Source organism: Mus musculus, chromosome 4 (assembly GCF_000001635.26).
Source record: "Mus musculus strain C57BL/6J chromosome 4, GRCm38.p6 C57BL/6J".
Taxonomy (NCBI): Eukaryota; Metazoa; Chordata; class Mammalia; order Rodentia; family Muridae; genus Mus; species Mus musculus.
In genome coordinates, this window is record NC_000070.6 from 21987875 (window position 1) to 22001748 (window position 13874).

At 43.3% G+C, this 13874-nt stretch overlaps 1 protein-coding gene across 2 annotated transcripts in view; it reads left to right on the forward strand.

The window, feature by feature from the left end:
- The window catches only part of Faxc (failed axon connections homolog), a 70556-nt gene extending 56969 nt beyond the window's left edge, over nt 1–13587 (forward strand). The window contains exon 6 of one of the 2 annotated variants that reach the window (XM_006538340.4): nt 5424–13575. In XM_006538340.4, coding sequence (XP_006538403.1) covers nt 5424–5713 — 290 coding nt within the window. In that variant the 3' untranslated portion in view covers nt 5714–13575. Of the gene's footprint in view, nt 1–5423 lie in introns of both variants that reach the window. The other variant, NM_175234.4, reaches the window with a different exon arrangement.
- Nucleotides 13588–13874: the final 287 nt, after the last annotated feature.

Below are 13874 nucleotides of genomic sequence, written 5' to 3' on the forward strand. Positions count from 1 at the left end.
GAGGACCATGTCACTGTCGACTGATGGGCTTAGCAGTCTCCATGATCTCACACAGAAGTGACATTAATGTCTCACCGCTAGGGACAACTCTTCTGGAGGAAATGTAAAGAAGCAAGGTTATATAGGAAGGCAGGCAGCCTGGTGAGGGAGCCTTAAACACTGCATGTCTCTAGATCTTGTGGCTAGAGCCTGATTTTATTTTCTTTCTCCCCTTGCTTTTCTTCTCTTACCCACTTTCCCTCTCTTCCTCTTCCCCCTCCCACTTTTTTAATTTTTTATTTCTTTTTGGTCAGTGTTAGGAATGAAGCCCGAGGTTTCTCATGGCTAGGACAGTGGTTTTTTTTTTTTTTTTTTTTTCCATTTTTTATTAGGTATTTCGCTCATTTACATTTGCAATGCTATACCAAAAGTCCCCCATAGCCACCCACCCCCTCTCCCCTACACACCCACTCCCCTTTTATGGCCCTGGCGTTCCCCTGTACTGGGGCATATAAAGTTTGCGTGTCCAATGGGCCTCTCTTTCCAGTGATGGCCGACTAGGCCATCTTTTGATGCATATGCAGCTAGAGTCAAGAGCTCCGGGGTACTGGTTAGTTCATAATGTTGTTCCACCTATAGGGTTGCAGATCCCTTTAGCTTCTTTGGTACTTTCTCTAGCTCCTTCATTGGGGGCCATGTGATCCATCCAATAGCCGACTGTGAGCATCCACTTCTATGTTTGCTAGGCCCAGGCATACTCTGACAAGAGACAGCTATATCAGGGTCCTTTCAGCATAATCTTGCTAGTGTATGCAATGGTGTCAGCATTTGGAAGCTGATTATGGGATGGATCCCCGGATATGGTAGTGTCTACATGGTAGGACAGTGTTCTTTAACCATGTCTTCAGCCCTTTCTTTTTACTTTTACATTTAGGGACAGTCTTTTTTAATTAATTAATTAATTTATTATTAGATATTTTCTTTATTTACATTTCAAATGCTATTCCCTTTCCTAGTTTCCCCTCTGAAAATCCCCTATTCTCTCACCCCCTCCCTGCTCCCCACCCACCCACTCCCATTCCTGGCCCAGGCATTCCCCTATACTGGGGCAAAGAACGTTCACAAGACCTAGGGCCTCTCCTTCCATTGATGACTGACTAGGCCATCCTCTGCTACATATACAGCTAGAGCCACAACTCCCAGCATGTGTTTTCTTTGATTGGTGGTTTAGTCCCAGGGGGCTCTGGGGTTGCTAGTTCGTTCATATTGTTGTTCCTCCTATGGGGCTGCAAACCCCTTCAGTTCCTTGGGTACTTTTCTTAAAGACAGTCTTATTAAGTTGTCCATGGTGGCTATATTAGTCAGGGTTCTCTAGAGTCACAGAACTTATGGATAGTCTCTATATAGTAAAGTAATTTATTGATGACTTACAGTCTGCAGTCCAATTCCCAACAATGGTTCAGTAGTAGCTGTGAATGGAAGTCCAAGGATCTAGCAGCTACTCAGTCCCACACAGCAAGCAGGCGAAGGAGAGCGAGACTCCCTTCTTCCTTATATGGTCTCCAGCAGAAGGTGAAGCCCAGATTAAACATGTGTGCCACCACACCTTTAATCCCAGATGACCTTGAATTGGGAGATCTCCCTGTCTTAATCTGGAATCCATAGCCACTATGCCTCAAGATCTCCATACCAAGATCCAGATCAGAAACTTCTATCTCCCAGCCTCCAGATAAGGGTCACTGGTGAGCCTTCCAATTCTGGATTGTAGTTCAGTCCAAATATAGTCAAGTTGACAACCAGGAACAGCCACTACAGTGGCCTTGAACTCACCCTTGTGGCCCAGATGTCTTAGTTACCATTCTATTGCTGTGAAGAGACACCATGACCATGGCAACTCATAAAAAAAAAAAAAAAAAAAAAAAAAAAAAAGCACTGAGTTCAGGGCTGGCCTACAGCTTCAGAGGGTTAGTCTGTAGTCATCATGACAGACAGTGCGTCAGGAGGCCTGCCGCTGGAGAAGTGACTGAGAGCTACATCCTCATCTGCATGCAGAGGAAATGCCGGGGACTGGCATGGGCTTTTGAAACCTCAAAGCCTACCCCCAGTGACACACTTCCTCCAACAAGGCCACACACACCTGCTTCAACAAGGCCACACCTCCTAATATTTCTAATTCTTTTAAGTAGTGCCATCCTCTGGTGACTAAACATTTAAATATATGAGCCTATGGTGTCCATTTGCCTCCAAACCACCACAGCAGGCAAACCTCCCCCTTCTGATCCTCCTGCCTCAGGCTTTCAAGCTGCTGGAACTATAGGCCTGTACCACTAGGGTAAGATTCTCACTCTCTAGGATTCCTTTGGCACAACTCCTGGGGATTAAGTTCAAGAGAGGCATCTGGGACCTCCAATGTCTCTCTCCCACGTGAGGAGGTCTTTTCCTCTTTCTTGCTGTGGCCGTAACATTCGTTTATAGTTCTCGGTCACTGTGATTATCAGTGGTACCCAGGAAGATGTCCCATGCCTTTCCCTAAAGGAGAAAATGGAACATTTTATATGTGTCTCTTTAAGGGAACGAGAATGTGGGGTACATGGGATAAAAGGTAATGACAAGTCTAATAGTCAGATAAGAAAAAAAGACAAATCAAATTAATATGATAGTTGCGATTACCTTGAATGCATGACATGGTAAGTGCTCTCTTTTAATTTGTGTGTTATTGTGGATTCTATCCACAGACTGGTAGTCTTGTGAATTGTTATTTTCTTTAATAAAAAATAAACCAGGGTAGATAGACTGTAATCTACAGGGCCATCAGTGTAGAAACAAATCAAATGACTGTGACAAGGGACTAGAGGAAATAATTAGAGTGTGACACATCCACATAGCGCACTGTGAGATGACTGTGGCTGCTGTACTGTCACATTCGGAGGTCCTGGCTCTGTGTTGTCAGTGGAGAGGATCAGGAACAGACTCTAGTGAGTGCAAGTTTATGTAAACACTTGGAAGTATTTTCTATAGGGGTATAAAAACGTTATTGAGAATGGGTTACTAGAAATTCTTTATTTTGATTATTGAAATTTCCTAGTTTTTAAACTAAACATGGATTACATATGTAAGAAGTGAAATGTTTATATAGCTATAAAGATATACAGTCTTACAGTAAGAGGTGTCAAATACTATTTATAAGCAACACTGCCATCTAGTGGATCAAAGGCAAAACTCATTCCATTTCTGCAATTTCTTCATTTTTTGTTTTTGGAGTTGAGAAATGGTAGTCTGATATTTAGAATTTTTGTTTAGATTTGTTTAAATTTAAATATTTAAAAGTGAAAACACAAGTTTTACTATATCTCTTTATAGGCACATTAATCTGTAAGAACAATTCTGAACTGTGTATGGAAAATATAAGGCATAGTTTTTAATATTTTTTAAAATTTATGTTCATTTTTCTTTTTTATTGAAAAGGATTCTTTGCTCATACATTATATCCTGATTATAGTTTCCCCTCTCTGCTCCTGGTTTCTCCCAGCTCCGTCGCCTTCTGGATCCACGCCCTTTCTATTTCTCACTAGAAAAGGACAGGCTTCTAGGCGATAACATCCAAACAGGACAAAATAAAGTCTAACAAGAAGCAAACCCATCATATTGGAGCTGGGCATGGCAACCCAGCAGACGGAAAAGAGTCCTGAGAGCAGGCATGAGAGTCAGAGACCCACATGTTCTCACACTCAGAGTCCCATAAACACACTAAACTCAAAGCTATGCTAGACACAGAGGACCTAGTGCAGACCCAGTAGGCCCTATGCTTGCTGCTTTTGTCTCTGGGAGCTCGTATGAGCCCTGCCTCATTGATTCAGAGGGCCATGTTCTTCTGGTGTCTTCCATCCACCTCTAGCTCTTTCTGCTCTCTCTTTTGAGAGGCTCCTGGAGTTCTGGGGAGAGGAATTTGATGGAGACATCCCTTTTATCCCCGTCCCCGACTCTCTCCATGTAATACCTGGCTGAGGGTTTCTGCATCTGTTGCCATCAGCTGCTGGAAGAAACTTCCCTGATGATGACAGAATAAGGCACGGATCTCTGAGAATAGCAGATTATCATTACGTGTCATTTTATTGATATGTTTTTAAACCAGTAGTATTTGGTTTTACCTCTCTAGTATCTGGTTCTTAGTCACCCATGCAGTGTTAGGTATGGGTTCCGTCTCATGGAGTGGGCCTCATGTCACATCATACATTGGCTGGCTACTCCCATAAGCTTTGTACCATCATTGCCCTGACATATCTTACAGGCAGGACAGATAGTACGTCAAAGGGTTTGTGCCTGGGTTGATGTTTATAAATTGACTTAAATATGAATGAATGGTCACATTAGTCCTTTTGGTATGAAGTGGTAAATTGTCTCACAAAACCAGATGGTTAGATAGAGCTGCCCATTTTTGAGTGTCCTCTGCTTCTGTCTGCTGTAGAGAGAACACACTGTCTTTGTTCACTTAGCCTGCTTTTAACTTTTCTTTTTTTAAAGATGTTTACTGTGCACATAAAATTTCAAATATTTTGACAATATCTCTGTGAAAAAATAGTGTTAATATCCACCCGGCTTCGTCCTTCAACGTTACTTGGGATGCCCAGTAACTATGTCATGTCCCCTTCATATAATGAACTAGGTGGTTCATATGAAAAAGATAATTTTTTCTCATGGTGCTTGAAGTTGGGAAGCCCACGATCATGGTGTGGAAGACTCGGTATCTTAGGAGGTCCTTCTTTCTTGTTCACAGACGAAATGCCTCCTTACCAGGTCCGCATATAGCAGAAGGACCACTAGCTGAGCCTTGTTTTGGAGGTTTTGTTGTTGTTTGGGTCTTTTTTGTTTGTTTTATTTTGGTTTTCATTATTATTATTATTCATTTTGCATTCTTGATCACAGCCCTGCCTCTCAGTCCCACCCTTAGAAGCTGCTCCCTTCACTACCCTCTGCCCTTCTCCTCAGAGAAGGGGGAGCCCCCCATGCGTACCAACCCACCCTGGCACATCAAGTTGCAGCAGGACTAATAGCATATCCTTGCCTATTGAGGCCAAACAAGGCAGCCCAGCTAGGGGACGGGGACCCAAAGGCAGACAACAGACAGAGACAGCTCAATCCAATTATTAGGGGACCCACATGAAGACCAAACTGCACATCTGCTACTTATGTGTAGGGGGCTTAGGTCAGACCATGCTTGCTTTTTGGTGGATGGTTTAGTCTATGTGAGCAAGTTCCCGAGGGCCCAGGTTAGTTGGCTCCATAGATCTTTTTGTGATGTCCTTGACTTCTCCTGCTCCATCAATCCTGAGGTTTTAATGCCAGTCGTGAGGGCTCCTGGGGGTGGGGAGCACAGACATTCTGACCACAGCACTGTTAGGTCGTTGCGTTTGAGTGCTAACTCTTGCCTCTCTGCCACACTGCAGGCGAGCTGATCAACCTGGCCATGTACTGCGAGAGGATCAGGAGGAAATTCTGGCCCGAGTGGCACCACGATGATGACAACACCATTTATGAGTCTGAGGAGAGCAGCGAGGGCAGCAAGACTCACACACCCATGCTGGATTTTAGCTTTTACTCCAGGACAGAGACCTTTGAGGACGAGGGGGCTGAGAACAGTTTCTCCAGGACCCCAGACACGGATTTCACCGGACACTCTCTCTTTGACTCCGATGTGGAGATGGATGACTACACAGACCACGAACAGTGCAAGTGATGCCCCATCACGGAGCCTCGTCCTCAGGAGCCACCGCTCCCTGGGGTTGGTCTGATTTCCCAGATAGAAATCCATTTGAGCTGGGAGGAGATCTTCAGGCCTGGACCAGTTTTCACATGCTAACTGGACTATAAGCCGCCTTATTTCTTTTCCTTGTTTTTCGTTTTTGTACAAACAAAACCAGAACCATTCAGATGGCTCCGTCTAAAACAGACAAAACAAATATCAGCATGGTACCTGAAATCCATTTTTGTTTTCATTAGAAAACCAATATTGTGTGGGAGGGCAGGTACACGAGTGGGTTGTCAACTGGGTGTTCTATTGATCCTTTTCAACGGGGGACTTGGTTGTCAGATGGATTCTTGACCATCTTTCATCAACTGGGGTTTTAAGTAATGAGAAATACCATCAGAAAAGACATAGGAGCTCATGTCCCTTGGCTGCTGTTGTACGTGTGTGTGTGTACTTGTATGTCGAGACAGAAGTCAAGTGAAGTCCACCAATTTTCATTGGATGGCTGTTACTTGTGCGGCGCTGAGTGGGGGTGCTACACAACACGAGTTTCATTATCAACCCTGCCGGTGACTAGCTGTGTGGTTCAGGGCAGGTCCTTTAACTATTGTGTGCCTCATTTCTCCCACCTGTACAGTGGGGGTTACAATACTCTCCACCTACCTACCTCACAGGGGTGTTGTGGGGACTCACGTGGCAGCATTAGTGTGATGCTTTAAACCTCTGGGAAGTGGTGCAACACGAACCTATTTTCTTCTTCATCGTGCTTCATAAATGTTAGGGTCGGAGGGCAAAGGACTTTCATACTTGGGCAACAAGTGCAGTCACTTGCCAAGGCTGTGCAGATGAAACACACACAAAACCAATTAGGACTGTGCCATTTCTCCTTGTGACTTTGCTGGCGGAACTTTGGAAGGAGCTTGGCAAATCAGCAGCAGCTACGCATGGTCCTCAGCCCTGTGCTTTAAGAACAGCATCTCTTCCTTTGCCGGGTGCATTGGAATGGGGCTTTGCTGCCCCGCAAGTGCTAACTTACCTGTGTCTATTGATTTGGAGAGGCTAAAGCTTAGGACCTTGGCAGCTTAGCAGAGATAAAGGAGAGCAGTTGACTCTGTAGGCAGAAGCTTGTCAACTGTTGTAGATTTTTTTGAAGGTTGAGATGCGTTGGGAAGAGAAGCATGAAAGTGTTCCTTGTGTCTGAGTCCTCTGCAGTTTCCTTGTCAGGTGTCCCCCTGTGGTTGGGTGACAGCATGGTATCACTGACACCAAGCCCTAGTGTTTCATGATCGCACATCCCTTCCCATCACCCCTCTCCCTGTTCTCTCTCACCACGAGCCTCTGAACTGGTGGGATTTTCCTGTATTTGTATTTGTCTCTGAAGACAGCATTGGATAGCTTAGTTCATTTCACAGGCAGTTGTGGGCCAAGGGTTCTGTGTGATGGCTGTGGATTTGGGCTGTAAGACTTAACTGCACACCAACGGCTTTGCTTCTGACCGTCGGGGTAAGGATCACTTCACATAGGGTTGCAGAGGCCCTTTGAGGATAGAAGTTTCTGAGAAGTTAATGTACTTTGCTAAAAAAGTAAACTCTCTTTAATGTAGCTGTTCCACGGAAATCTTTAGGGTGTTATCCATTTTCAAAGAGGAAGTGTTTTGAAGATGTTTGCCACCTAGGTAGCCATAGGGCATATGGAAATGGGAATAATGTTGAACTCCTAAGTTAGAAATTCTTACCTGTACAAACCTTAGCTATGAATATTTTGTATTAAAACCATTCCTACTAGGAGGGCCTGTTTGATGAGGAGTGTGAGAGAGGGGAGAAAGTGTGCATGAGTAGGTGTGCTTGGGTGTCAGTGTCATTTGGGTGTCTCCTGGTGTTCTGAGCAACTGGTAGCAGGTCTGTGTGACTAGGGAATCTCTTGAACAGAACATGGAGAGGAGGGCTGTGGACCTGACTCTGCACCCATTTTCTTGCTTGCTTCCCTTTCTCATTGGGAAGAAATGCCTGACACTTTGTAGATAAGCAAGCTAGTCTTACCGAGTGATGCTGTTCCCTGTAAGGATGTTTTCAGTATGAGTGTGTGGATGAATAGCTGCTCATTTATGCATTACTTGGAGGGAACCTCCTTAGATAGACAATGTTTGTTGTGAAGTTGTAGCGCAACTTATTTGACCACGGTACCCTTAGAGAGGGGTGATGAACAGGCATTGCCAACTGGGGTCATGGGTACTTGGACAGCTTAGAGCTGGGTACAGATTTAAGTAGAACCTGAGAACATACCCCTGTATCCATCTTCCATATGGGTTATTGAAACAAAATGACCAAGAAAAATTACAGCGATGTGGGTCTTTGTGGGAGGCCTTCACTTATTCATGCACTGCCCAGATTTGAAGTCCTGTCCAGTTTGGTGAACAGGTGCGCCTTATAAGGAAAACAATGAGAGAAATCTGGGAACAATTTATTCATTTGCTCAAGTCACGCCCCCCCCCACCCCCCACCAAAGTAACTGAAGGAAGCACAGTCTTTTATATAAACAGATGCTTCAGATGCTTTTAATTGGACAGAAACCCCAGGGGCCACATGTTACTTTTACCCTTTTATTATAGAAACAAACCTTCTCATATGTCCCCTTCCCACTCCACAGTCAGTGTCAATGAGCAGTGGTCATATGCTTTGGATCCAAGAACAGTTAAAAGGGAAAAATACATTTACACAGAAATAGACTGTGTTGCCAGGTCTTAGCACTTTGCTGTCCTATAATCACTTGTGACCACTGCCACAGCCAAGTCTATGGCAATGAAATCATCGGTTAGACTCAGAACAGTTGGGACTTGAGTCTCTATTGCAGTGCAGGCCAAGTACATCTTCCTGTGTACACAGAGGTGTCACATATACTTTTGCAAATTGAGTAGCCCCTTATAAGAGAGCCCCCTAAGGTCATCTCTGTCTCTGTCATAGACCATGTATCCAAACAGTAAGACCCACCACTGAAGTCTTTCCTCCTAGCCCTGGAAAGCTCTTGCTATCACACCACCTTGGCTCGGTTCCCTTATCAATCCGTGGCTCAGTACCGGCACAGCCCAGCCTCACTCTGACTGCTGGATTCCTATATCCCTCACCTCCCACATCTCACTAGACTGGTTCAGACCAACTCAAGAGACCTTTCCTCAGTTTCTATCCTATGTATCACGCTGCTAGGTGCTGAATAATAACAAGATGGATTTACAAATTACCAATACCCCCCACTCTGTCTTTTATTATCTTTAAGATAACTTCTGTTCACTCACTCATCCACTCACTCAGTATGTGCTGAGTATCTACCCTCTGTCTGACCCTGGGATGCACACTAGGAATAGAGTTAGCAGGCAGAGCAGATGTGACATCATGACTTCAGAGCATCCTCTTTTGTTTAGATTTTTGTGGTAACCTTTCCATGCCCAGAGTTTTTCCACATGCACCTCACACATCCCCCTGGAATTAATCTTTGGAAAACTTTTGGTCTCTAGGGGCTATTTATTGGCTCAGGTGTAGGCTTTCTTCTTAGGGTTTGATATTCTCACTTTCCTCACTTGTCTTCCAGGACTCTCCACACAACCTCTCATGCAGCAGATCCATTTACTACTACCTATACAAGCCTCCCATGTTCCACCTCTGTGCTTTGGGTCCTGACAGTCCCTCTGCTGAAATGCCCTACCCTCTGGCCTCAATCACCCATCTCTTAAGGCCCAACTCCATCAGTTCCGCTTGAAGAATTTCCAACTTATTATCATCCCCCTTTCCTCTAAAAACAAAAACACTTATCCTTTCTTCCCCCGGAGGCTAGATGGGAAAAGCATGCTCAGAATGCGGACCACATTCTAGGAAGTAATGGGTTTTCATTGTGTATTTCACTGATAATCTAAGGAGGGACCTAGACTCTATTCCCAAAAAGTGTGCATATGCAAATATCTGAGATTTTACATATAAATTTAAGGATTTGGAAAGTGGAATTACTCTTTGATTCCTTAGGGGGCTCCACAGACCCCAGATGAAGTCTTGTTCTAAAGAGTCATTAAATGTCACTGTTGGTGTGGTTCTGGTCGTTTACACATCCAGGGAGGACAGAATTGGAACGAGAGGTGTGAGGAGTGAGTGATGTCTCTTGTTATCTACACTGAGTAAGTGCTGAGCGACAGAGAGGGGGAGAAAGAACAGCTGCCTCACATTGTTTAAGAAAGTATCTTTGTTCATACAGATTTGGGATTTTTATTTTTATGTTGTGATGTTGTGTGTACATATCTTTGTGGATGCATGCACCTTTGAGGGTATACAAGCCAGTATGGGGAATTGGATCCTGCCCAGCTGGCAAGACAGATGTTTGTGGGACCTGGTTGCTAGGATTTGAATTCTGGCCCTCACTATTGAGCAGCAAACGTTCTGAACCACTCAGCTGTCCCTCTAGCTCTGGATTTACAATTTTGAAAGCTATATAGTTCCTTATTGCTGTTATTGTTATTTATTTTGGCCACTTCCAAAGTTGATGTAGCAAAATGAGTTCAGGACCAAGGGCACGTGGTTTCTGCCCTGAAACTTACCACCTCTGAGTGGGTAAGCAGCTGTTTTGGGACTGAAGGTGGGAAAGAAGTGGTTGGGTCTTTTTCTTTTGTTGATATTTGTTTGTTTGTTTTCCTTATGGAATAACGTCTACGCAACAAGTTTTCCTGTGTTCATTTTTTTTCATGGATCAATTGCTGGTTGTATTTTCAATAAAATGGTAATGCATTATGCTGGTAGGGATCAGCTCAGTTTATTCTTCCATTAAAAAAAAACCAACCCCCCTCCCCCAAAATCAGAACTAAGTTATCTTTAGTGCTCACGACTAACCTAGAATCCTTCCTGAGTGTGCCATATTGTTTGAGTAGACCCAGGACTATATTTCCCACTTTGAAAGCTGAGCTCTGCCAGTCTATCTTTAGCCCAAAGATCAACTGCTTGCGACTCTGATGTCCTTTGCATTTATATAGTGCTTCCAGTGACCCGAGAGAACCTGCAGGTACACAAGGACCCTCAGAGGGTGAATAGGACTGAAGTTCTCTTGCCTATAGAATGCTTACTTATGTCATGGGTAGGACAAATACATGTAGGACACTTTCCTCATTTTAATTCCTTACCTGGGACTTAGGTTTTTCACTCTGTGACTTTGGAGACTATCTCAAGTCCTGAAGAAGTGGTTGCTGGAGCCAGTGTATACCTTGCCCATCAGAGTACAGTTATGGGAGGTAGTGAACGTGGCTTGAGGGAAAAGGACTCAACTGTTTTACAGCCAATAGACAGTGTGACCTTGGCCATTCTGGCTTTTGCAGGAGCAGAGACCTTCCCCAGACCTAGAGTTTCCAAAAGTCATCTTGCTAGACCATGGCAACTATGAAGCTCTGGTTTCAGGAGAATCATGGCTTCAAAATGTCTAATTTGTGGGCACAGAAGGAGTCTTTGAAATAATGAAACAAATAAGTCATGAATATAGTTTCCCACCTAGTCCTGTTACAGTGCTTTGCAGTCCATTCTGTGCACAGCTAATTCCAGCATTGCTTCCTAGCACCAAAAAACACGACTGCCCCTCATTACAGCTCTAGCTATCTTAAGACAATCTATTGACTGCCAAATAATAGACATATACATTTATCATGAGCAGTTCGTTTTACAGAAAGTAGTTTTGCTAACTGAGTAATTACTTTCCCACCCTCTGTTAGCAAGCATTTATGGTTATTTATTTGCTTTTATCCTGCAGCTCTAGATTAATGTACACTTCATTTGCCAGTAATATTTTAATCTTTTTCTTTATTTAGCACTTAAGCCGTCCTCTGCTCTCTAAAAAAAAAAATGGATTTATCTTGTAAATTAAGATGTTTGTTTCAGGGCTAAGTAGAGGAACATTCTTCCATTTGTGGAGTTTACCCTTTATAATTGTTCAGGATGGAAGTGGTCTTTCATATTTCCTTCACTCCTACCCTTTCTGAGAGATCACTCTTGGTTTATTAACCAAGCCCAGTGGCTAGATTTTAATTTTTAATTATATTTGACTTTTTTTTTCTTCAATAAAATGACCGGAGAGAACATTCAAATGTTTGGCAGGTCTCTGTGTCACCAGGAATGACATGTTTCTGTGACTCCTGTCAAAGTGACTTTGCCTCAATAGTAAGCTTCATGAGAGGATCCTGCCAACTGTAAACAGGTTTTACCAACGGACCTGCATGAGGTTAAATGACAGCTCAGGTGTTAATTTGGATGATGGTTTCTTCATGATGGCAGTTGGGAAAGTAAGGTTCCAAGTCCTCTTTCTGTGGTTCTTAGCCTTTCACTGAGAACAGGAGAGAAAGAAATAGCACCAAACACTGGGATTCAGACAATGGTGTGCTGTGGCTGGGTTGGCGATGTGTTGGTCATGGAAAGGTTTTTAGATAAAGGAATGTTATAAAAATAATACAAAGCATAGGCTTCCAAATGAGAAACAGTCTACATAGTGACAGATTTGGATGCACACGTGGCCAGTGTGGAGAGTACTGAAGCAACATTCATCTTAATCTCTCACCAGAGACACAATCCCTGAACACACAGCCTTGTTCCTCTCTGTCTCAGTGTTCCTGCCCCAATACTGTCCCATTGACCCCTGGGTTGGCAATTTGCAGAGGAACTTACAGGTCCTGGCCCAGTATGTTTGTTTACTCCTTTAAAACAAACATCCTACTATCAAAAGTTATGGCACCCATAAACAATGTACAAAGCAATTGTATTTTCTTTGAAAAGTTTTGAAAAATCTTTGGAGACACTCGGGTCATCTATATCTAGACATTTGTCCAAATCATTGCATTTAATTTGTTAGTAGAGCTTTCTGTGCTTGTCTTTCTGTATTTACTTATAGTAAATGCAGATGCATATGTGCAGACACAGCTATATTTGTGCATATGTCTCTGCTGATGTACAATGTCCACTGTAAAGCACCTCAGGCCCAGGCATTGGGAAGTGTGTGATTCAGTAGAGTTCAGGGAATGGAGACAGTTGCTTAGATAGCACCCAGAAGGCTGCAACTGATTAGAGGAGGTATCTGTAGTTGGTGTGGCAAGTGGACGGACTTGGAGACATGGTTTAGGTCAAGTTAGTTATTTACTTTTATGCAAATTGGCAATAACTAGTCAATGGCTAGATGGTACTTGTTCTCCTTCCTTCCTACTTGAGACGGGATCTCGTGTAGCTAGATCTCACTTTTACAAGAGCTCATTTTAATTCCGTTTTTGGGAACACCCAATCTAAAAATGCATTGACAACTCCCAAATGTTTTCACCACACTAAGGAAAACAAGGAGATCAAGGAAAAGGAACCCAAATTTTTCAATACAAAATGCATTGCTAGAGAATGTGGGGACATTTCTGACAGGCAAGCTTTGCTAATAGCTGGTAATCACCATCTCGCCTTGTGTCTCCAAATGTATGGAAGATGTCCGGGTTTCCCCTAAGACATCTGAGATTGTAAGAGCATAACACTGGCATGATTTCAGCCTGCCTTTCAGCTGCTTGGGGCTGATGGAGGACATGGACCTGTATCATCTGGCTTGCAAACACAGTGACTAGCATCTCCCTATCGAGGGCCCCAGTTTGGAGGATTCATTCAGTGTTTATTTCTGGAGCTATGAGTTACGTTAGCACAGTTACTGTTAGTAGTTTACAAGCCATACTTCCACTTGTACACTTGATTGTAAGATAGATTTAAATTGTGCACTATGTTGATTACTCTATATAAACGTGGAAATTCTGTATATTTGGTCTTATGCTATATGTATTTGATGTGTAAATGATAACTAACAGATATGAAATAGTTTGCTGTGGATGTCTTCATTCTAATTTATTTCTTTTGAAAATTTGAATATTTAATTTTTACACCAATGGGGAAACAAGGGAATATGCATCAAATATGCTGTTAAGTGGTGGCCTCTTTGATTACTAGGGGAATATTTTAGTCGTAAGGCTGCCATACAGTTGGGCCAAGGTAATGAATTTTTTAGGCACATAAATTCCCACTTGGATTTTAAATGAGTGTGTTTTTTAAGAAGAAGCACTGGTCTCTGGAATCTGTAGTCTTCTGTTTTCTGCCCCTCCCCCATGCTTGTGTGGCCT